Below are 23,166 nucleotides of genomic sequence, written 5' to 3'. Positions count from 1 at the left end.
TAATTCAAAAATAATAAATACTAGTACACAAAAGCAGATTGTTTTGCAATCTTTTGAAAAATACTTTATCTAGACTACTATCATCTACTCGAGATGATTATATAAGATAAATAATACATCAGGAACAGAGTAAGAAGGGTCACACAATTGTTTAGTTCAAAGATAGATAATAAAAATGATAAGAAGATATATATAAGGTATATATAAGGCATTTAAACGCTAGGTAGCGCTGACAAGTATGACTACTAGCGCCGTTAGAATCAGATATAATACGATTGAAGAATTGTATTATCATGTTTTCACGTGTATTTTCATTTTGTACGTTTTATGCGAATGTTGATTGAATGATTGTACATACGTAGTTACGCCACAAATTTTTATTTAAGTGAGTTGAATATGATCTGAAAGAAGAAAAATTTCTTGTTCATTTTACAGAACGTTTGATATATTTTTGTAAGTGTAAAGGGTGATTATTTGTAAGAAAGATTTGTAAGAAATTTGTCAGCGATAATGGCAAGCAAATGGAAAGTTTTGACTAGCTTCGCACGCAATTACTCGACACCAAAACAGTGGGAAGTAGACGCAGTCAAATATGGAAAGATTAAATATTATCCAAGGTATGAATATTCACGCGTAACTTGTATCGACTCGTACCGTAACTGACAATTTGAAATGGTCGATTTTAGATCACCAAACCACGAAGATCCTCCGATTATACCATCGAAGCTTTTAATGGTTACATTGGTAAAACCTTTTGCCGGTAATCCATATTGGGAAAAAACTACACTTAAACGATTGGGTATCCAAGAAAAAGTAAGAAATGTCATAAAAAATATTGGATAATAACTTTGACAATATTTGCCAATATTTGCCAATATTATTATAAAAATAATAAAATATTTGGCTTATAGGGAAGAGATCCGGTAATAGTTAAAAATATTCCCGAGATATGCTCGATGCTGTGGAGAGTTAAGCACCTTGTGAAAATAACTCCGATTAAACTACCGGACAAGTTGCCCGATCCGGATGACTTTGGTGGAAGCTATCTGCACGAGAATGGAACCTTTTATGTCGTCCCTAAGATAGATCCATTGCGCGTAGAGAGTACCGACAAATTTATAAATAATCCCAAAAAATTAGAAAACGTAAGATTAAAAGAACAGTTAAGATTGCAGTGGTTAAACGGTACTTTACCATAATATGTAATAAGATGTATTAAATGTTGAGCTTAATCTTAACAGGTAATATAAAAGTATAGTCATTGAACAAATAATATATTATTTATTCGTGTACCAGATTAATGGTCGTGCAACGATTTGTTACAATTTAACTTACAATTTATATCCTACTAACCATAATGTTGAAATTTCGTCAAACTTGCTGCAGTTTGTTTGTTTGTAAACGGTACGATAGGACCCGATAGAAGTAAAGGATGCGTGCCGCTTTAGATCAGTCGTGCGGTCCTATACTCAGCGATATTAGATTATGCAATGTCTACGTTGAAAATGAAGAAAAGTAAAAAGGAGGGAGGAAGGAGAAGAAGACATTGGAAAAATCTAAATCTGTCAGTGCGAATAAAATGGTTCAATGGTGTTGTTCTTAGATTGAAAGAGAAATGAAAATTATTTTGCTAGGCCTACATCGCGCATCTTCCGTAAAAAGATGCATATACACGGGTGCATAAATAATAAGCATAGTAATAACGGCAAAATACGAGGACGAGACTCGTAGATCGTGCGCAAGTGGTGCTGCGCTTGAAAATTGGTTATCTATTTGGAAGAATGCTAACAAGTATCTATGCTGAAATCGCAAACTCGATATCCTATTAGTATACTAAGCTCTAGGAAAACAACTGTTGATATAGTAAGTAGATTTGAAAAAATTCTAATAACATTATCATTTTTGGAAGTCCTAGTAAAAGAGATATAGAGACAATAATCTCTGTTTCGGTTTCGGTTTCGGTTTCGGTTTCGGTTTCGGTTTCGCTCGGCTTGTCCTATTTGAAATTTAGGTCGAACTCGATCGCCTACGACTTCGAAGCTTCCAAAATCGTCTGTCTCTAGACGTATGGTGGTGGATGCAGATTGTATTCTGCGGATTGGTAGCTTTTTCAGGCATATACATCTTTAAGAATTTTCCTGCTCGTTCTTCTTGCGACCGATCGTACGCTTTGCCGCTAAGGAAGCTCAATAATTTCAAACTACGTCGTTTTATTCTCAAACGATTTAAGAAATTACTTTCCGACGTCGCTATAGTATTATCACCGTTGTTTTCACTATAGGATTCTTCTAGGAGCTTGTTGCTTTTGCTTTTTTTAATCATAAACTCTAATTGTTTTCTACAATCGTGTTGCGCATCTAATTGTCTATATCTGCGCCTATTGTCGGTCGGTTCAATCGTACCGATCGCGATCGCGGCGTAAGCTTCCTTTTGCAATCTTTCGAAACTAATCTTTTCGGCATTTCTATTGCTAGACTCTTCGGCTCTCAGCGCGACCGATTCTAATTCTTTCAAACGATGTTCCTCTTTGACATTCCTCAGAGAGTCCGGCGACGTTAATTCGAGCTTCGATCCTTCGTCAACGTCGGAGAGTTTTCTATGAAGATCTACGATTTTTCGACGAAAATCTTCGTCTTCTTGGTTCAATTTCGCAAAAATACGATCCCTCTCGGTTGCATCGGAACTCGAGCTAACGTTTTTCAACGTAGTCGATTGCAACCTCTGTCACCACCATCCGACTTGATGTTTTCCACTTCCAGGCGAATCCTCCTCTTCGAGTAAAGGTTCGAGTCTTCTTCTGCTTAAGAAGCAACGAAGCGAACCGAGGCTACCTCCCCCGAGTAATTGATCCATGCTTAGCTCGGGCAGGCCGCAATCGTCGTTATCCGATTCCTGATCGTGATCCTCCTCCGTCGATAAATTCAGGCCGTAGTTGTCTTCACCGGAAGCGGTCAAATTGTCGGTCAAATTGTCGGTCAAATTGTCGGTCCCATGTGACGAAGGCGGTGGCGGCGGCGGTGGTGGCGGGGGCGGGGGCGGTGGCGGCGGCGTCGGCGGCTAAGGAAGTCAGGCACATCTCGGGCTAATGATTCTTTGCAAACAAAGGGCAAGCGAGTCATGCAAAGGCGTGCGAAGCTTACTGACTATATTCGATGCTTTTACGGAAGGTACTGGTAAATGGCATAAGAAAGACTTATGTGATTTTTTGGCTTTTGAGGCAAACTGCCACCGCGATACCTTCCCGTACACGTATAATATAAATGAGCTGCTAAAAATGATTACCGAATGCGTTGTAGTAAAGCTCTCGTCGTCTGGACCACCGGACGTTGGAGTACCCCAAATGTCATCTCCCGAGGTTGCACCCGATGTAGTACCCTCCTCGTCGTTAGGATCGAGAGAAAATTCCGTCCTTTCCGGAGGGACCGGCGGTTGAAGAAGGTAACCACCGACTCCCTCGCTAAATTGCTCCAAAAGAACCATTTTGCTAACAACATAATTACTAGCTCTTGCTGTCCAAGCTCTTAAACCCGAGGGTGGTGATTCCGTTTCACGATTTTCGTCGTCTCCTTGCTGCTCGTCCAATTCGTCGTCTTGGTCCAAACTACTCATTGTGCCAAATCTTCTTAAGGTTCTACGGTAAAATTGGGATATAGGAACTGATTAGTTGAATTGATTAGCTTAAATCTACCTGTAAGGTGGTTCCCCGTCGCAATCGAGATCATCTTCGCTTCCGTCTTCCGTATTACCATCGGCAGAAACATAATTCGGACTGTTACGTCCTGGACTGTCGTGTAGGCCGTTTCTTAATCTATATCTTGCCGTATAAATATCTGGCGTAGGTGGCATAACAGATATTTTAGGAGGTAACGGAGAGAAGGGGTCCCTCGGAAGTGGCGGTGTAGGGCAGCCAGACCTGAAAGCAAAGGAAGAAGAAAGGAAGGAAACGTAACGAATGAATATTATGAAATCTTAAATGTACACTTCATTTAATAGATTAGGCATATAACCTATGACATCGTCTACAGATGCTGATAGAACTCGTAGAATTGTCTCTCGAAGATACGTAGCTGCCATTTTTTCTCGGCGTAATGCTATTGGATTTGACTGTACTTAAACTGGCACTCGAGGCTGTGCTCTGTTGCTCTACGTCCGAATTAGCGGTTACAATCTCTTCCGTCGTAGTTTCCGTAATTTCTTCAACGGGCCTCTCTTTATTTTCCCCAGGTGCCCTCGCGGCTAACTCTTCGGCAGTCCATTCCTCGAGAGAGCCTTCGTTATCGGATGGCGGTATTTGATGAGAATTGCGCACCCATTGGGCCAAGTGATTGTCCTCTCGCGTATTTTTCAAAATGTCTACGAGACTTTCTCTCGAACGGCATTCCTCGTCCTTATCTTCCTCGCGCTTACTCGGGTCCCGTAAAATCTGCTAGGAGAAATCATTAAATTAATATCACTCTAGTGGATCTAGTGGATCATTATCATCGTACCCGCGGACTTTCGATCGTTTCTCGAACTTGAGCAAAGTTGGCGTTGGTAATCGGGCTTTCCTCGGGGCTGGCAACGCCGCTCGACGTTCCACCATAGCCTGTATTTAGATAGATTCTAAAATACAAGGGATTAGTATATATATTAGTATAGTGTAAGAATATTTTGTTAGTTTTTGAATTACTTTAAGTTCGTGGCTACTCACATTTGCCGTTGCAACAAGTTATGCCAGACAGCTTTGAGCTCTGGACTGGGCGCTCTCAATATGATGACTCGTCTCCGAGGACGACTGTGGGGACTACAACCGCCGCCGCCTCCGCTGTTGGTCACTTCTGTCTGACCGTTCTCGGAACTGCCATTCGAATTAATTGCCACCTGTAATCTGAATTCCGTTGGCCTCTTTCTGATGGTAAAACATGCCTCCGCGATATTGGCCAGTCGCAATGGTTCCTCGGTAACGAAAAGGACGCGATCCCTTGAAACGCGAGCAAAGACCAATAAATCGGTAAGAAGGAGCGCCCAGGATGGTTGCAAACGAGCACGACCTTCGACCTTAGCTAAGGCACCGCCAAAAAGCCTGTCGAATATATAGTATACCAGCCGTATTATAGTAGCAATCGATACAATCGATATGTTGAACGATTTCTAAGGACAGAGTCGACTGACCATTGCCTTCCTGGCATAGCTAAAGTGAACGGTTTGCATTTGGCAAAAACCAATCGCGACTCGACTTCCTGTAAACTAAGTAACGGTCTTCCGGTGTCTCGCGGTGGTTCCATCACGCCCGCATTGGCGGTAGCTTCTCGGTAACCTTGCGCCAAATCTCGAGCTTGCTGGCAATTCCTCGGCGACGCCAAGCTCAATAATCTCGTCATTTCTCTGAAAGGTGGGGGGAAAGGTGGTTATCGAGGTCCCTAAACGTATACCGATCTAGTACCTGTAATGCTCCAATGGAAGCAACAGGACTCCAGTGAGGTCGGGCCGCCTTTTATGAGGAACGGCAGGTTCGCAGACCAACTTTGCGAAGGCCGCGTTACGTCTGAGCGCAACGAGCAAATAACAAGCCCATTGGAGTCCACTGAGGTATCGTCTGTAGGCGGCCGTAATCTTGGGTATCCTGCAGAGATAGCAATCGACCCCGCCACCCTCGTCCCTAATCTCCTCGGATATCTTTAGCAATTCGTCTAGATTTTGAAAGAGGATCATGTAGTCCGCCGCGGAGAGGAGGTCGCGCCTTTCGGCCAGCGGCCGAATGAATCTCGTCTGACCGCTCTTCAGAATCCCCCGGTATCTCGTCTCTCGTACCGATAACTCTTCCTCCGGTGGTGCGTCCGGAGCAAGATTCGGAAAAACCTGACGTAGACGTAGACGTGCAAGATTTTCGTCCTGTCTTTTCGAACTACTACCAATCATCGAGAGACCGCATGCATTAATGTCCTTACCTACGAATGTTCTTATTTGTCAATTAACTGATCAGCTATCGACTAATCATTATTGCTTAAGAACGTTGTCTACGTATACGTAATTCATGATTTTGTTCAACGAAGTCGGTGAGAGATTGGTGCGCAGATATCGCTAACCATAATAATAAAAACCAGTCGATACCAAAATCATGCGATTTTGTATCGTGTATCGTATCATGTGCAATCGTATTAAAATTCATTTGCTTAACTTTACTCCATTATCTTTCGACTTGCATGCAAAGAGAGAGAAAGTATCGAACGGATTGGCTAATTTCGCGTCTTATACCTACTTACATAATACAACATAGGATTCGCGAAGAAGGAAGATGGACGGGGATGTGACGTAAATAAAAAGAAAACAATGCGATTGTAGTTTAAAAGAAAACTTGTTGACAAGAAAAAAAGAAAAGATAACCGAATAAAGTACAAACAAATAAAGTTGGGTGGAACGGGAACAAAGGGAAATGAGTATAAATGCAAAGGTTGCGATCGTCGCTTCTTGCTTATAAAATATCGCGATAGGGAAAGGAAAGGATTTGAAAGCGGCGGGGTGGCGGGGTGGCGGCGGCGACGGCATCGAACTCAGACCAGAACGCCGGTACCGACCTCGGCGTTAAACGCGACGGCGTGCTGACTAGGGGGACCGACGACGGTTTGTTGAAGAGTGACATTCATCGAGCTGGGCCTGTGCTGCGAGGAATGAATGCCTCCCTTGCGGTAAACCTCGAGAACGAGCTGATTCGTTGCCGCCTGGATCAAACTCAATATTTCGTCCCTTGGTTTCGTAACGACGTTCACCGTTTCGACGAAGACCACGTAATCGCCTGGCTTCAAGCCGGATCTTTCGGCAGGACTTGCCGAGTCTACGCGCTCCACGCGCGGCGGTCTGCCCCAGGATAAGGAGAAACCCCATGGCACCTGGAACGAGCGTAGATGAGACGAGATGTATAGATTTGAATATGTAGATTATGTAGATACGTATATTGTAACATTTCCATACCTGATTCACGGCACTTTGTCTAATCAGTCTTCTAGTTACAGTACAAGGCGTCCTACCACCTTTCGCGGTAAAACCTGGATGCAGAGGTAAGCCGGTCAGAGGATCGACTGGTTCTAATTCGAGATGCCTCAAGTACGTCAAATCATCGTTCCCGGAATTGTTGTTATCTGATTCTCCATCTTTGGATAAAGGTGGCGAGACTCCACATTCTTGTGGTACTCCTGCATAAGGGGTACTTGTATTTCGGCTGGATCCAGATTCGAGCGGGTGCCATGTCGCTTCCTACGATACACCAACACCAATATAATCGATCTCCCTCACTCGTCTTGAGAATAACCGAGAAATGTCGCGAACTTCATTGACGTCTCTAAATGCATGATGTCGGTATTAACAAAATTATTAACAAAATTCGAGAAGTTTTAAAAGAACGCCGATAACGATAAAAGCAATGCAATAAATGGCCACAGCGATCATTGTTTGTTACGTTACGTTACGTTACGTTACGTTACGTTAGGTTAGCGACGACCGAACACTAGACGAATATAGCAAAGATTCGTCGAGCACTGGACAAGCGAGAGGAGGAACTATCATCGGCTTAACCGTGACCTTAAGCGCGAAGACCTACGAATCGTCCACGATTACATTATAAGCGTTCTCGCGCTCTATTCGTATTCGCGCTTTTTCCTATTACAGATAATAACCGTTACCTTATCCTGAGACAGAGGTAGAGGTAAAGTCATACAGCCCAGCAGCTCGCTACGTCTGAAAAGGGAAAAAACAAGAAAGCAACGTGAATATTTAGTGACTTTTAGCTGGTATTTATTTTATATATGTGGTCGTCACCGATGCGTGTCACCAAATACGCGCAAAGTCAAATAGGATTGAGGGATGAGACTATTTTCCCGAGATATATCTACGATATACACGTTATAGCGGTGCGGATGTGACGAGAGAGAAATGCACGTGGTGATCTCGATGCGCATGCCTCGAGAGAATCGATTCCCCTCCTACCGCAAAGAACCCTCGATAATCTAGATATTAGTTTTTATATTAAAATTGACCATTGGCTTCGGCTTGCCAAAATAAAAAGCCGATACGTAAGATTTAATAAACGAATAATCATCTTCGTTCTACCTCTTTTTTTACCTTTTTCCGCCTACGTACGATAGCAAGCCATTTTAAGATTGTTCTCCTACTCGATGATAATTACGAATGTGTCAACTGTCATGGGGCTAGGTGGAAATGTTTTTCTAGTAAGACAAATTTAATACCAAACGTCGACTCGTTTCGCTCGTCACGCGTATCGTCGTTACGTATTTCAATAAGGATTTTTCAATAACGATTATTACTAATTCCTCGAGCATGCTCACCTTGCTCGACGATCTCTGTGCCAGACCGCGATATCCAGGGACGTAGACTTGCTGATGAACTGATTAACCGGACAGGGCAATAACAAGGTTTCGTGAAAGGCGGGATTCGGCGTGGCTCTGTGAACTGCAGTTCTCTTGACGACTCCCTCGCCGTTGATATTTTTTAAGCTGACCTTGACGTAGGCGTGAATAGGTCCCTCGTAGGTTCTTCGAAGGTCCTTGCACCTTATCACTGCGCGAAAGAAAAAAACCATTTTTTTGTTTTCTAAGATAAAGAAGTTTCCTTCTTCGTTAAGTATTCTATCGTTAACCTCATCGACTCTAAGCCTAAATCAATTGTCCTAACGTACAGTACAATTGGACGAAGGGAATTTCGTAGCTGTTTTGCGCAGCCTACGCACACCGGTACACCCCGTTACCAATACCACCGGTACCAATACCACCGGTACCACGAGCATTAATTGCTCGAAAAGGAGGCACTATTTGCGCCTTGCACCTCGCGCCATGCCGTCGTCGCGGCTAAGGGCGAAATGATTCCAGGCCAGCTACCGAAATTCGCGTAAAAAACCGATTGATTTGGTATACTACGCACACTTTTTTCACAATGAGTAGTCGCGGAAATGAAGGGAGAAGGGATAACTAACCAAAGTTTCGTCCGAATTGCAAGATTCTCGAGCTTTTCTATGTTTATTAAGCCTACTAACCGATATCAAAATTGTAGGAGGGTCTGTGGGTTACTGGCACAGTATTGCTATTTTCTACGGTGCCAAGTGATAAACCCCTTCTCTCTCGTAGAGAGTGGGTGCGCGCGCACGTCCCGTTAGAATCACCGAATCACCAATAACGTATCTACGAACCTAAGAAACCCCGTGTCTTTTTCATTATTTTCCACTCACCTCGAACTCGTATGTGATCGGCAACGAACGAATACTCGATCTCGATGGATCCGCGACGATCGATATCGGATTTAGATGGCTCGCTCTCCGGACTATATTTCAAGCATCTTCGAACGGTTGCGACCAACGGAACCTCCGGAGTATTATCGGAGGTCGGCTTTAAAATCGACTTCGAACTACGATTGTCCTCCGTCAAAGCTGATTTAGGACTTTCAAATTCCCAGACGTTGCCTTTTACGTCGCCTTTTACGTCGCCTGTTACGTCATTATTTCCCGAACGATCAGCCTTCTTCCGATCGTCCAGTGGAACGATATTTGGAGAAAAGAGCGACGCGTTCGAAAACCCTTCGACTCGTTGTTTGTCCTCGAAAATTGAGTCCAAGTCCGTCTCGAGGGTTAACTTTTTCACATTAGGATTGATCGCCTCTATCCTAGGAGTATCGTCGTTTTCTATCTTCGACGACACTTGCTTGGAAGTCGGATCGACCGTTCTTTTCGGTCTTTTACCCTCTTTTCTCCGTTGCTGACGCTTTCTACGTATACCGCGTTGTCTTTTCAAAGTGAACTCTCCGTCGAATTCGTCGGTCGCGGTTGGCGACGTAAAGGACCAAGAGACAGGCGAGGGATCCTCCAAGAGCTGACTGGCCGAGGATACCGAACTGTCGCTCTCGGCTTTGCTCTCGTCTTTGGCGTTCTCTCCGTCTTCTTCTCCGTCTTCTTCTCCGTGTTCTTCTCCGTGGCATTGAACGATCGTTTCATACGTATGATCCTCCTCCAAGGAAAAGGTTTCATCCTCCTCCGTAGTAGGAATCGTACCGCGAGTTTCGAGTATTTTTTGTCTTTCCTCGATGTCGTTTAAAAGAATCTCCGCAACGGTTTTCCCTCCAAAATTCGTTTCCTTTTCTCTGCGCAGTTAAAACATACGAAACGATATAAAGTCGTTATTTAAACAGTTGCATTATTATTTAGACGATGGGAACATATCATCTTACCTGTTGAGAACTTCCGTAACCGTATTATCCATATTTTCAAATTTAGGTAAATCTTGATCCAGAGCCAAATTTGAGAGTTTCCCGGCAAGCGGAGTTTGCTTCAAAGGACTACCGGCTTCGACGACTTTTTTGTAATACGGGGTTCTGTTTCGAGCATTGATCTTTGTAATCTTAGACAGTTTCGATTGGAAATGTCCCTTTTTACGATTACCATCCTCCAATTTCATTCTAAAGTTGTTATTTTGGGTATACGTTCGAGACTTATCCAATGGCACTGACTCGACTTCCATCACGTCTTCGGGACTAGTGGCCATCGAAATCTGATGAAAAAAGTCCGATACGTGGGACTGTAAATGAACGCGCGCCTCGTTGACCACGTTTTGCGGTAGCTCGGTGTTGCTTTGATCGATCGCAAAGGATCGTTTGTTCGATCGACTTTTTAAGAACAAAGTTGGATCCGTTGGTAGAGTCAAAGCCGTCGAACGTTTCAATCCATTTGGGAAAAAGGTCAATGGTCCTATGTCCGCGTCCACTCGCGGGGTACCTTGATAAAAGTTCTCCAGCTTGGGTGATCTCTCCGATCGTTGAGAGAGCGATTGCCGTTTTCCTGTCCTTACATTGGTTTTCGTAGCCTTGGAAAACAATCGAAACAAAAGTCGACTCGATTATCATACTCGAGGGCTCTTTCCTCCTTTTCCTCGTCGAAATAGACGAAACTTACTTGAAAATAGGTCCTCAAGTCGCTGGCATGACTACGACATCGTCTCCGACGAACTGGCGTAGGTTTGATCGAAGCATTTTGTAGGTTCGACGAATTGACGTGCCTTCCTAGAATACCGACGGCCGGTGGCGTGTTCGACAGATCTCGAAAAGGCCTACGGCCTGGCTCGCTCAAAGCGGGGGCTGAAGCGTGGGGCGTCGAGCTACTCGCCGACAACGATCTCGAGACGGTCCACTTGAGCATCCTTCAAAAAAAATACCAAATGACGCGTTCGATGACGAAACAAAGGGTTACACCTGTCGAGGAGTCGAGGAAATAACATATAGCAGGTGTTACCGCCTTTGACGAATTAATATTTATTTACGGGTCTCTCCTAAAAGACCAAAATCAGGCTGCAAATACGTTTTATCAGTTCGTTCGACCGTTGATTCGATCAAAAACACGCGTATTTATAAGCGAACAGAGAAACCAAGAGAAAAGCATCGATGACTAAAATAATAGACAAACAAATGATTACCGACATCAGGTTTTTACTTTTAACGGTTCTTCAGGGGGGTAAACGCGACGCATTGTTAGGTAAGTATAAAAATGCATTCATTTGCATACAAGCTGTTGCCATGCTGCGCACGCGCTTCTGTCCTTTAACACGCACTATTTCGCTCTCTTTCTTTCTCCCTCTCTGTACCACATCGAAACACATAAATACGGGAAAGCGAGTAGAGTGCCTTAGCGAACACGAACGCGCGAACGACGACGACGACGGCGACGGCGACGGCGACGACGACGACGCGTAAAACGTCGATGGTAAGCACCTGCCCCTAAGGTGAGACTCACGAGGACAGACATAGGGAGGACCATCTGGCTTTTGTAAGCCTCCCTCCTATGAGGTGCAATTTCAATAAACGTCGATATAACCGCGCTCAATTTTTCATCGAGATTCATTATTATTGTTCATACTTATTACTTTACGATTAAACGGTGATGCGTCAAGTGCCCGCCGAGTCTTTACCAATCCTCATAGATTAAGCGCGATTGAATTATAATACCATACTAATACATAGTATGTAGTATTCTCCCGCGATAATAATTTATCCGTAGATGTATCGGTTTTATAACTGTCAGATGTAAAATATCCGCAACTAGTTTGAAGAATGGAAAAAAGAGAGCTTTGCTCGAGGAATAATAATATCGGGTCTTAACCAATTCTTTTCATCTACATACCCTCCTTCTTTTTCCCGCTCCGTTTATCCAAGGAACGAAACAGGATTGACCTCGTGCCATCGTACCACGAATAAGCGAGTAAAATGGAACGACGGTTGAAGACTTACCTTCCTAGCGATTTAAACTTTACTCTCGAAAACGGTTGTACCCGATACGAATATTGCCATTCGAGGAAATAGAAATTCCAATCGCGTCATAGATACGTGTCTAGTCGTATGGTGTCGTGCCTAATCGATAGGCATATCGATAAGAGAAAAAGCAGGTGGCGACGAGGACTTGTTTACCCGATCCCCTTTTCCCTCGCCAGCAAGTTGCGAACGCAACGTATACTCGCGATACGGCTTATATACGCACCGCGAGCGGTCCCGCAAAATCCTCTCTCTCTCTCTCTCTCTCTCTCTGCCTGCTGATTTATGTTGGATTGACCCTGTGCACCTTTGCTTGAGAGAGAGAGAGAGAGAGGGACCCAAGAGTTCAACTGACGACAATCAAAGGTACATTCATTCGGAGGTTACTCGCTTTTTGACGACTTAAGAAGAAAGAAAGATAGACCAGGGGAAGTGGATGGGGAAAGAAAGAAAAGAAAAAATAGGAGGGAAACGCGTCGCAAAAAGACAGACCTTAGGCGCACGTTATTTGGAGCACACCTGCCCCCGTCTGTCTTTCTCTCTCCCCCTTTCTCTTTAATTCCCATTCCCAGCGTTTCTGTATTACATGTCGTACGTAAAACGCATCACCGATAATCCTTGCTTTTCTTACGATCGTTGGCACGAAAGACGTTCTTCTCTATACTAACGAATCAATTCCATTGCAACGCATTTACACGTTCGCGTATCGCGATAAGATTCGTAAACTGGAAAGAATAATCAGGGAAAATAAATCAAAGGTAAAATGATCTTAGTCTTAGTTAGAGTAAGGTTTTATAGTAAAGAGGGTGAATAAAATAATCATGGAAAAAAATATGTTCCGCGCGCACGTACGAATTAGTAAATGAAAGATAATAGATAAAAGGTAGTACTAACTTTATTTGACTGGATCCTTGACTAGCATAAATCCACGAATTATATCAATGATCACTGTTATCGTATATCACACATCGAACTTGCGTGCACATAATACGCTGAAAAAGCAAATCGAACAACGACGGCGACGACGACGACGTCGATGACGACGACGACGACGACGACACGATCGCAACACAAATGTGGTTGCTACGACGGTTGGTTCCTTACTGGTGTGGTGGGGTAAAGCTACGGGCCTTATGTAAGTAAGGTAAGGGTCCCTAGACAAGGTTTTCAAACTACCTTTCTCTCTGGCCCTCTTTCTTTCTTTCTTTCTTTCTTTTTATATCCCCACTCTAGAATCGCGACCTGACTAAGCCAACCATTCAAAATCTCTCCAGGTGAACGATCACACTCGAAGATACATGTAATTACTTCTATATGAGAAATGATATGGAAAAGATCGACAATTTTTCTTTGACAGTTTATCTTTCGCAGACAAATATCGAAAGTTGTTCGAGCTCGGCACCGTTCTAAACGTAAATGTAAAATCTCTAACCATCGTCGTTATCTTTCTCTTTCTCTCGCATAGCCCAAGACTATTTTCAAATATCAAAGATGCTTCCTTCTAACCGGTTTTTGTCCAGTTTGAACGTTAACCATTACAATCGCGCGATGCATCACGGATAAAAACGAAAAGGATCCTTCCCGAGACATACGTATGATAGTACGTTGAGGCGTTAAAGCGAAGAAACGGCATTTTTGTACCCACGGCATGAACCCCTGCGAATATCTGCTAGGTGATTTTTTGGAAAGCTCGAAAAACTCGGACTTGGCCAGTCGACGGCAGCCCGAGTATCCATCTATTTATACGATTCGAATCGAGCGTGACGCGAAAGAGCGACAAAGCGAGCGACTAAGTTACTGACAGCTACATAATTGGTAACACCTAAGTAGATGCAACGAACGAAATTCACGTTGAATTGTCCAATTGAATACTTATATCCTAACTAGGCGTTGTCCACCTATGGTAGTAGGAGTAACGGGTAACGTGCTTCACGCTCTGTTAAACCTACACCCATCGCCAACTCGGTGTACATAGGTAAAATAAATGAATTAGAGCGAGAGTATCTGTAACGACATTCGACGAGGGCGAGAGAAAGGAATATCGAAAAGGAGAGCGCGCGCGTTTACGAGGGGTGTCGCATGCGTAAAATTATCAGCAGCACTCCTCGCAGTCAACCGGCGAAAAAAGGAAGACAACATTTCTAGCGCTAATTGGCAGGAATGACGCATGGTCGTTATAATTGCTCGAACGACCCTCCTAACATCGTCGGGCATGTACGATCTCCGTGAAATCCGGCGATCGATCTAGTCTACGATTTGCGTCTTTTCGATGACAAAAGACAGTCAAATTTGGAGAATGAGAGGGATAGAGAGAAACGGGGATGTCGTCAGGCACGCCTAATAATTCTCCGAGGGCGACGCGCGACGTGTACGTGTCAGCGCGTCGCGACGCGCCCGTCCGTCTCCTCGAACCTAAAACACACCGAGTTAAACTCTCCCCCTTTTGCTTTCCAAATTCTTCTTCTTCCACAAAAATCCATTATAATATCCGTCCGAAGATAGATAGATAACAACCATCCTATAAGCTTCCTATAAGCTTCCTATAAACATCTTATAAATATATTTTGGCCTGCTGATTCTAAAACAGAGCTGTTCAATTTTTCTTATTCCAAGTCCGCGAACTATTTCATAATGGGGAAAAGCCAAAAATTAGTGCACCCCTTTTTTCGTTGGGTTCTTCGTTTTTTTCGATTTTGTCAACGATCTAACATCGATATAGTAATAAAAAAAGAAACGACGTTAAGCCAAAAAGACGTACGCCTTCGCGGAAATAAATAGGCTCTCGGATCTGTCGTTAGACGCGCACAGATAGGCCTTTTTGCTTCCAAGATCCGAGTCCTGTCTATAAAACGAAACGTAAGTACAAATGTTTGAAAACCAATGAGCGCCTAATGAAGGTGGAGCCTGCGAAGAAAATCTCCACCTACTCTTAAAACGCTCTATTTCTCCTCTCCTCGCATGTTTCGCTGCGTCGCTTCTGATGACGACCGAGGGAGAGAGAGAGAGAGAGAAACAGAGAAAAAGATGCGAAGAGACAAGAGGAGAATCTTTCAGTACGTCTCAAGTCGGTTTAGTCGGTTGATATCCCGGTACCCCGAGTAATATCTTCTCCCTTTTGCGTTTTTTCAAGTTCTTGCTTTTCGTTGAAACGCGCGAAATAAATTCTTTCTTTCTTTCTTTCTTTCTTTCTTTCTTCCTTAAAGATGAAAATTTGACACGAATCAAAGTTACATGTAAAGGCAATTAAATCGAATAACATCTCGTGGATTCGGTAGATTAAACAGCGCAAAAAGATTTATACGATCAGCGTTTCGTTGATTATCACGACCAAGTTGTGTAACAGATAACTCGTATAAAATTAAATGATACTCTACAAAACGATAGTAGCAAAGTTTTCTTCCTTTCATCGGTATCACAATCAACAAAGTATCTATTTTCTAAGATATATGACGGACAAAATATCGTCATGCTTTGACGGTAACTTTGTTCGATCGATGAAACTAAGTGACTTAACGTTCAGGTGACATCAAAAACAAGAATAAAATAGAAAATATATAAGAATCATTCGAACGAACTGAGAGCAAAATGATCGGCGCGAATATGGATCAGGATGGTAATAACATAATAGCGTCGCAATCAACGAATCCTCATGCGTCACAAGATTTCACTGTTTCACGACTATTGTCAACGTCGACGATGCATTCGTTGGGTAAGAATAAAAACATAACAAATAATAAAATATCCTAAAATAATGTTAGATCGGTCTAAATTGATTCTTTTAAGAAGAAACTTAGTAACTACTTGATACCGACGATAGGCGTTCGATTCCATCGAAATTGTGTGTTTCCGCCCATGCTGCTCGCGTTATACCGCTTTGATGAATACTCAAGCACAGTAGATTCATTCAAGAATAGCTGCCGCGTCTGTGCTTGCTTCTTTCCTTTTTTTTTCTTTCTCTCTCTCTTTCTCTCTCTCTTTTCCTTCCGAGCGACTACTTTATCGTATGCGGCATCTTCCAGTATTTCCTATATTGAATAAAATTTCGAAGAAAAAATTGATCTATGACACACGCGCACGCACACAAACACGCAGAATGTCACACAGAAGGAACATCGGCGAGCAGGAGACCAAGGAGAAGTAGGACAACCTTCTCGGCGCAACAGCTGGCCGCTTTGGAAAGAGTTTTCGAAAGGACACATTATCCCGATGCTTTTGTTCGCGAGGAACTCGCTACTAGAGTATCCTTATCGGAGGCAAGAGTTCAGGTAATTAAATCTCGATCTAAGTATTATTTGTCTATTGCTAGTCTATTATTCGTCTATTATTCGTCTATTATTCGTCTATTATTCGTCTTGTAACGCGTTTACTCATAGAAAAGTAAGGTCTTTCAAATAAGGCAGCAGAATCTTCCAATGTAGAAATAAGAGGACAGTTGCCAACTAAGAAAGTAACCAACTGTCTCTCTTGACACACGTGTTCTTGAGATTATATTCGAAGGATAGAAACATGTGAGCGAAAATGAGCGAAAGAGAAAGAGATGGTAGCAGGAAGAGTAGGGAAAAGAAGAGGGAGGAGGGAGGCTACGGACAGCTAGGCAGAAAATCGAAGGAGACAGGTTGTCAAGGAAAGAAGCTATGATTAGCCTGCTGCGACCTAAGATCGTACGCGTCTATCCAACAGCATCTGCGTACTTTAGCCTAGCGTACAGTCGTAGAGACGCGATCCAGCACGTGTGTGCTTTGCAAACTCCTTCTCACCACCCTTCGTTCGCGCTTTCATTCCTGAGACTCTGATCGTCTGTCCGTCTTTCCGTCTGTGCTCTGTCTCTCTCCCTGTCTCTACGAATATGCGTACGCCTGCCAGGAGCCGTCACGCTGTCCCGTCTTTCCTAAGAACGCGTCGCTAAGCCAACGTATGCGTTGTTTGGGGGAGACATTTGTGCGGCATGCCGCAAAGAGACACGACGAGCCTCTTTTCGCTATCACCGTCACTTTTTCTTTTCTTCCTTCGCCATCAGCGCGACTATTTTCTCTCTCTTTCTCTCTCTCACGCGCGCGCGCGCGCGCACGCATCCGTCGTTCATCTTATTTCATTAAAACTATGTAGAACTTTGCCTTTTGCAGGTATGGTTTCAAAATAGACGTGCCAAATTCCGGCGAAATGAAAGAAGCTCGGCTCTTAATCGCAACACGTGTACGAGCAGAGAACTAGAAACTACCACCTTGCCGCTTCGACCGATAAGAGTGAGCAACCACGCGCACGGAAACAATGCGGAAAATAATACGTTCCAAGCACAGCAATTTCCGCAATATTCCTATAGCGAATATTGGAGATCGCCTCAACATTATACCGCCGTTCAAAGTAGTAATTGTCACGGATTTGTCAACGCTAATCTTGGAAACGTAGCTGCTTTACCATCGTATCATCAATCAGCAGAAATTCACAGTGCCGTCGAAGGAACGACTATAACTGGTTTAAGCGCATTGAGATTGAGATCGCATCCTTACAGTGCTACCTATTCCGCCATGCACGCAAGCATGTGACTCTTTCTCGATAATGATAAAACGAAAAAATGCTGCGATTCAAACCTAGACGCCTTCGATAATACTTCTCTTTGGTGCTTTATATGCTTCCTGTGCTTGCTTCCAAGAGATTTAGAGCGTTTGCACAGGATTCGTTTGTTGAAACCAAAAATGCTCTTGCTCTCAACTGTAATCAACAAGGTTGAGTTAAAACTTATCTATTACAAAAATTCAAGTTAATATAATAATCAAGACTTTTACTTAGTTATTACGAGTTTTATAAACAGGGTATATATAATAGATATTTACATAAATGAATAAATAGATACATACGTATACGTTTATATATAACTATGACGAGTGCCAAGGATACGGTATACAGGGTATACATAACGATTCCTTAACGAGATTCACTGTATTGCATATATGCATATATATATATATACTTTGTAAAATACGCGAAATAATGCATATGGTCCTAGCGTTGGAAGTCAATTAAATTAGATATAAAACATCCTCAATAATACTGTAAGAAATATCATTAATTACAATGAACATACATAATCGCTCGATTACGCACGATAAACAATTGTTTTTTTTTCGTTACAAACGTTTTATCATTTTTAAATCGAATATGCTTTATGATATAAATATAATACAAATGTTTAGCAGTTTTACCGTAAATACAATGACAGGTATGACAATCGTTATCATTGTAATTATCCGTCCAAACAATCGTACGTATATATATATATATATATACACGTACGCGTCTTGGTTGCATAGATTGTCTTGGCATACTAAACCGTTACCTGGACATTCTGAACTGCGTTACTCCAATCGACTTTAGAAGGAACCAAGTAAAATGCCGGAGCTATTTTACTACCACATGGGCATTGACTACCAGCTATCCAACTAAAAGAGCCTAACTTTGTATTACACTTTGGACAATTCAACTTTCCTTCCACGTTGTGCATTATGTCTGGCATCCATGCCAAGGGCTCCACAAAATATATTTTAGTGCAAAGTTCTGTCATTTGATTTTCTTTCTTTACATTGACATGTTCTGCTCCTTCCTTCCCATCTTTAATCTGTTTGGGCATTCGTTTGGAACTAACGTGTCGCCAAATTTGTCTTTGATGCGTTGTATGCGGTAAAATATTACTCGCGCTGGCAACGATTCTTCGACACTTTTTACAACGATAAACAGTTGGTTCTGGACGTACAGTCGTTAATGCAGGATCTGGCTTAATTAAATCGATACAATTTTGAGGTAAAATTTTAACTTTCCTCACTTTATCCGCAGCTATTTGCAATCTGTACATCTTAAATTGAACGTTAGTATTGTCTATGCCAAAATCCATCTCTTCGTATAATTTCAGTTGAGCTATAAAACCAGGATTTGGCCCTACGAAATGTCTTTTTTCTTTGACCATTTCTAACGCGTCCAAAAAAGATTTTCCATGTTTCTTCATAATATATGCAATGACAACGCTAACGGATCTTGATACACCAAAGTAACAATGTACCAGGATTCTACCTTTTGATTCTAAAGCTTGATTGACAAATTCATAAGAATCTTCCAAATGAGTTAATAAATCTTCTCTCGGCATATCTGTTATTTGAATATATTTAATGATGAGATTGGGCAAACGTTCTTGAATCTTTCTTGGTAGAGGGCACGAATCAACCGTAAGTATGTGAGTCATATTTATTTCTTTCAACCATTCCACATCGGTAGCAGCTGTTAGATTCCCTAGAAATAAATCTGGTTCGATTTCGTCAAAACTAGATGGGCCGGCATCAAAATCCTCTCTGGTTAACTTGTTGTCTTCGTCTTGCGCCATCCTTGCCCTGTACAATTATTATATATTAAAAAGACCAATCATTATAATAAAACTATTTAAAAAAACATTTAATAACTGTTTAACTAAAATTTAAACTTCTTGCCATAAGAAATTTTACATTTCCATCTGCAATATCTTATGGAAAGAACAACGTAAACTATGGATTTAAAAGTGGACTCACCTACAAATTTCAAACTATTCGATAATTATTATATAATTGATATATGACAGAATATTCTTTGAAAATAGAAACACAGCACAACAGACATAGGCATTCACGCAAACACAATATACCGTTGATAATAACCTATTTGGCAAGTTGGCTCATTTCACAAATATGCTAATATTTCTACTGATATTTATTGTTCGTTCATTGTTTTTTTTTGATCGTGAAATATAACATTTTGGAAAGATCAATGAAAGGGTCTCCATAATAAACACACTCGTCATCTCGAAGTGTTCTCTTTATAGTTGAAAAAGGTTAAGAAAGTCTATTTTAGAATAGATTTTTCAATTTGTTCTTATCCAATTGTCATTTTGTAATGATTTTCGATGGCAGAGCCAGGCGAAACGCAACGTTCACTTTCCGAAGCAACCAACTTTTCTGCATCCCCTGTATTAGACTCAACTTATCTAAGCCTATAACAACTTCATTGTCTCGGTCGGTAAAAGCGAGCACGCCATTTCATTAAGCAAGTCTTAATTTTGAAATATTTCGTGTATATGTTACTGAACACGTGACAATAAAGGACAAAAAAGTGGCTTGTTCCGACCAGAAAGGCTTCGACGCTTTGACCTTTGCCATTTAAGCACGAGTCTGTTGTAAAGAAGGATGGCGGATCTCTTGGATCTTCCCGGTGCTTCTTCTATGCAGAAGATGTCGACTAGAACGTTTAGACAGAAAGCTCAAGAATTTCTGTCTTCTCGAAAATATGCCAACAATCTTGTCGACATAATTAGCCAGTGGGATGTAAGCTCTAATTCTCTCTCTTATTATATATCAATATATTATATTATATATATTAATATATTAATAAATTCATAAATCCATAAATCCATATACCCATGCATATATGTATATTTGCTATCAATTCGTCCATCCATCCGTTTAATCGATTCCATTCGATTGCATCGTGATACATTTTTCTTAAAGTTCATTTAGGACCTTATTAAGGACTCATGTGTATTTTCTTTCCATTAGGAATCTTCCTCTGCCTGTTTACTAACCATAGAAACAATATTCGTGGAAGTCCTTAAACGGGGTGACATGTTTATAGAACATACAATTACTCTTACCATCTCAGGTAAAAAAATTAATAAACTATAACAAACTAAATTTAGTTGTTCTAACGAAAAATATTCTTTTAAAGAACCTAGTCCAGAATCTCGTTATATCAATTGGTTGCGCAATTGTTACGAAGAAGTGTGGGAAAAAATTCTCCTATCGCTGGAAAAATCTCGTCCAGCCGTTCAACTGCAAGCTCTTACTACGGCATTGAAACTATTAGCCCAAGAAGGTAAAACTCCGTTGGAACCAACTGCCCATTTGGGATATTACTTACCGTTACATCGTCTCAAACCTATTCTAATGTCTTTACTTTCCCCGGAGAAAGACAATATTAATCTTATAAACAGATTTCAAGAGATAGCTACATATTTGGATGCGCTTTATTATACATGGAAATGCCTTCCATCTCTCACTCCAAAGAGACAGCCACGAGAGATATACATAAAGAATTTACTAGAACTTATAGATAAATTGCCACTGCCTAAAGGTATGGAAGGTATGTGCATTTTTTTTTTAATAGCTATAATATATGATACATATATCTATATACTATTGCGTTCTGAAACTGGTTTTCTCCTTTTTTCAGAAAATGAAATCTGCGAAAGTAAACAATTATTGTGTGGATTAAACGGAGGTAAATTTATATAGTAAATACTAATATCGTACTAAAAAAAAGAGAAAAGATAGATCTATTATATTTATTAATGATCTAATTATTTTTACCAGCCACTAATAACTTTACTTGGGATCAAGCCAGTGTAAGACGTTCCCTTAACAAAGTATGGGCGTGCGTTATGCATTGGGAATTAACGCCTCAACTACACAAACAATTGTTAATAGTGCTTTTGGAAAGAATTATGCCGCATCTTGAAAAGCCATTAGTATTAACGGACTTCCTTATGGATTCATTAGATGCGGATGGTCCTATCGGATTACTTGCCTTACAAGGCGTATTCTTACTGGTTACAAAACACAATTTAGAATATCCAAACATTTTTACTAAACTTTACTCCATGTTTGAGCCAGAAATTTTTCACACTAAATATAAAGCACGATTATTTTACTTGTCTGATCTTTTCCTCAGTTCGACGTAAGTAAAAATCAAGTATAAAAAAATGATATTTGAAGAAAAACTAATGTCATATCTTACATCTTATCATCATATCTTACTTGATTATTTTTCAGTCACCTACCGGAAGCATTAGTTGCAGCATTTGCTAAGCGACTCGCACGTTTAACATTAGTAGCACCACCCGAAGATATTCTTATTATTTTATTATTTATTGGCAATCTCCTTCTAAGACATCCAGGTTTAAAGAGACTTATAGACCATCCTCAAGGTGGGGAATTAATATCAGAGGAAGGTACGGGAACCGGTGATCCATTTCTTATGGAAGAACGAGATCCCTTGCAAAGTAATGCGCTTCTAAGTAGCCTTTGGGAAATCAAAGCTCTTCAATGGCATATATTACCAAGTATCGCTACAGCCGCACATTTTATTCGCGAATCGCCTTCCTCTGTCGAATACGATATGGCATCCGCACTTCAACGTACTGGAGGACATATATTTGATCGAGAAATAAGAAACAAAGTGAAAGATATCATGTTAACGTTTGAACGTCCAGATTCTATGGCATTACCAAAAGGTGAGCGTCTATTACAGTACTGGCAACTTACATCTATACATTGATTTGCATTATTAAAACTAATAGTGGAGCATTTCTTAAATAATGCAATGCATACGTACGAGATGACCAAAATTCTCGTGCGAGATCATCGTATTAGTGTGATGCAGTGTGATGTTATAAAGGATGAGTATTAGAAAAGGATTATGATCAAATAAGACATTCGTTCTCGTTTTTTACCTTCCTATCTGTGAATAAGAAAAATTGACGTGTATATGCATCGGTAATATAATTAACTTTATATCTGTTAAATATAATCTCTGTTAAAATCATATTCTTCAACCAGTTGATTTATAACGTGTCATATGCAATCATAATCTTAAGCTATAAATAATAGTGTAAGAATTATTATTAATTATCTACGAATTATCGGGAATTAGAATAATCACTTTCGTCATACTAAGTCATTTGTACACACGAATATGAAATAATAAAAAGATATTTATTTTAATAGTATTCTATTTCTCTCTCTCTCTCTCTCTCTCTTTCTCTCTCTCTTTCTCTCTCTTTTTCTATATATATATATTTTCTATATATATATATATATA

At 41.2% G+C, this 23,166-nt stretch overlaps 5 protein-coding genes across 8 annotated transcripts; 3 read left to right on the top strand and 2 right to left on the bottom strand.

Moving 5' to 3' along the window:
• Nucleotides 1-260: 260 nt before the first annotated feature.
• On the top strand, nt 261-1,270 carry LOC122519509 (39S ribosomal protein L30, mitochondrial). The gene is made up of 3 exons (XM_043639003.1): nt 261-617; nt 687-813; nt 912-1,270. Exons 1-3 carry the CDS (start codon nt 511-513, stop codon nt 1,197-1,199), a joined length of 522 nt encoding a protein of 173 aa, XP_043494938.1. The 5' UTR covers nt 261-510; the 3' UTR covers nt 1,200-1,270.
• Nucleotides 1,262-18,222, bottom strand: LOC122519469. 3 transcript variants are annotated; one of them, XM_043638937.1, is made up of 18 exons: nt 18,132-18,222; nt 17,865-17,985; nt 10,928-11,171; nt 10,207-10,838; nt 9,215-10,119; nt 8,319-8,550; nt 7,656-7,710; nt 6,949-7,230; nt 6,555-6,866; nt 5,423-5,838; nt 5,152-5,364; nt 4,691-5,062; nt 4,488-4,602; nt 4,008-4,423; nt 3,689-3,913; nt 3,283-3,631; nt 3,051-3,057; nt 1,262-3,017 (listed from the first exon to the last, which is right to left on the bottom strand). In XM_043638937.1, the coding sequence occupies exons 1-18, from the start codon at nt 18,187-18,189 to the stop codon at nt 2,725-2,727; spliced, it is 5,247 nt and encodes a 1,748-aa protein (XP_043494872.1). In that variant the 5' UTR covers nt 18,190-18,222; the 3' UTR covers nt 1,262-2,724. The 3 variants fall into 3 exon arrangements, with proteins under 3 accessions (XP_043494872.1, XP_043494864.1, XP_043494882.1); XM_043638929.1 differs by having other exon boundaries at nt 1,262-3,057; XM_043638947.1 differs by having other exon boundaries at nt 2,986-3,091.
• On the top strand, nt 15,513-17,953 carry LOC122519504 (retinal homeobox protein Rx2-like). Its single transcript, XM_043638991.1, has 3 exons — nt 15,513-15,985; nt 16,369-16,541; nt 17,400-17,953. The coding sequence occupies exons 1-3, from the start codon at nt 15,862-15,864 to the stop codon at nt 17,817-17,819; spliced, it is 717 nt and encodes a 238-aa protein (XP_043494926.1). The 5' UTR covers nt 15,513-15,861; the 3' UTR covers nt 17,820-17,953.
• On the bottom strand, nt 18,060-20,234 carry LOC122519497 (dual specificity protein phosphatase MPK-4-like). Its single transcript, XM_043638978.1, has 2 exons — nt 19,827-20,234; nt 18,060-19,652 (listed from the first exon to the last, which is right to left on the bottom strand). The coding sequence occupies exon 2, from the start codon at nt 19,643-19,645 to the stop codon at nt 18,599-18,601; it is 1,047 nt and encodes a 348-aa protein (XP_043494913.1). The 5' UTR covers nt 19,646-19,652; nt 19,827-20,234; the 3' UTR covers nt 18,060-18,598.
• A 52-nt stretch (nt 20,235-20,286) lies between these two features.
• On the top strand, nt 20,287-23,069 carry LOC122519482 (nucleolar complex protein 4 homolog B). Of its 2 annotated transcripts, none has more exons than XM_043638968.1 (6): nt 20,287-20,615; nt 20,847-20,949; nt 21,016-21,420; nt 21,520-21,567; nt 21,660-22,023; nt 22,119-23,069. In XM_043638968.1, exons 1-6 carry the CDS (start codon nt 20,478-20,480, stop codon nt 22,621-22,623), a joined length of 1,563 nt encoding a protein of 520 aa, XP_043494903.1. In that variant the 5' UTR covers nt 20,287-20,477; the 3' UTR covers nt 22,624-23,069. The 2 variants fall into 2 exon arrangements, with proteins under 2 accessions (XP_043494903.1, XP_043494896.1); XM_043638961.1 differs by having other exon boundaries at nt 20,288-20,615; nt 21,016-21,429.
• Nucleotides 23,070-23,166: the final 97 nt, after the last annotated feature.

The sequence above is a fragment of the Polistes fuscatus genome, unplaced genomic scaffold, assembly GCF_010416935.1.
Source record: "Polistes fuscatus isolate 324 unplaced genomic scaffold, CU_Pfus_HIC Scaffold1, whole genome shotgun sequence".
Classification (NCBI taxonomy): Eukaryota; Metazoa; Arthropoda; class Insecta; order Hymenoptera; family Vespidae; genus Polistes; species Polistes fuscatus.
Note: the sequence above shows the minus strand (reverse complement) of the source record. Positions and strands in the feature narration are given on the sequence as shown.

Bases quoted from the DNA above. Each gene is read 5' to 3' on its own strand.
- LOC122519509 (XM_043639003.1), top strand. From the start codon at position 511: ATGGCAAGCAAATGGAAAGTTTTGACTAGCTTCGCACGCAATTACTCG. The intron at 618-686 runs GTATGAATATTC...GGTCGATTTTAG, and splicing joins AAGATTAAATATTATCCAAG to ATCACCAAACCACGAAGATC. The intron at 814-911 runs GTAAGAAATGTC...TTTGGCTTATAG, and splicing joins GATTGGGTATCCAAGAAAAA to GGAAGAGATCCGGTAATAGT.
- LOC122519504 (XM_043638991.1), top strand. From the start codon at position 15,862: ATGATCGGCGCGAATATGGATCAGGATGGTAATAACATAATAGCGTCG. The intron at 15,986-16,368 runs GTAAGAATAAAA...ACAAACACGCAG, and splicing joins GTCGACGATGCATTCGTTGG to AATGTCACACAGAAGGAACA. The intron at 16,542-17,399 runs GTAATTAAATCT...TGCCTTTTGCAG, and splicing joins TATCGGAGGCAAGAGTTCAG to GTATGGTTTCAAAATAGACG.
- LOC122519469 (XM_043638929.1), bottom strand. From the start codon at position 18,189: ATGTATACCCTGTATACCGTATCCTTGGCACTCGTCATAGTTATATAT. The intron at 10,120-10,206 runs GTAAGATGATAT...TTAACTGCGCAG, and splicing joins GTTACGGAAGTTCTCAACAG to AGAAAAGGAAACGAATTTTG. The intron at 7,231-7,655 runs GTAACGGTTATT...GGTGTATCGTAG, and splicing joins TACCTCTGTCTCAGGATAAG to GAAGCGACATGGCACCCGCT.
- LOC122519497 (XM_043638978.1), bottom strand. From the start codon at position 19,645: ATGGCGCAAGACGAAGACAACAAGTTAACCAGAGAGGATTTTGATGCC.
- LOC122519482 (XM_043638961.1), top strand. From the start codon at position 20,478: ATGGCGGATCTCTTGGATCTTCCCGGTGCTTCTTCTATGCAGAAGATG. The intron at 20,950-21,015 runs GTAAAAAAATTA...ATTCTTTTAAAG, and splicing joins AATTACTCTTACCATCTCAG to AACCTAGTCCAGAATCTCGT. The intron at 21,430-21,519 runs GTATGTGCATTT...TCCTTTTTTCAG, and splicing joins ACTGCCTAAAGGTATGGAAG to AAAATGAAATCTGCGAAAGT.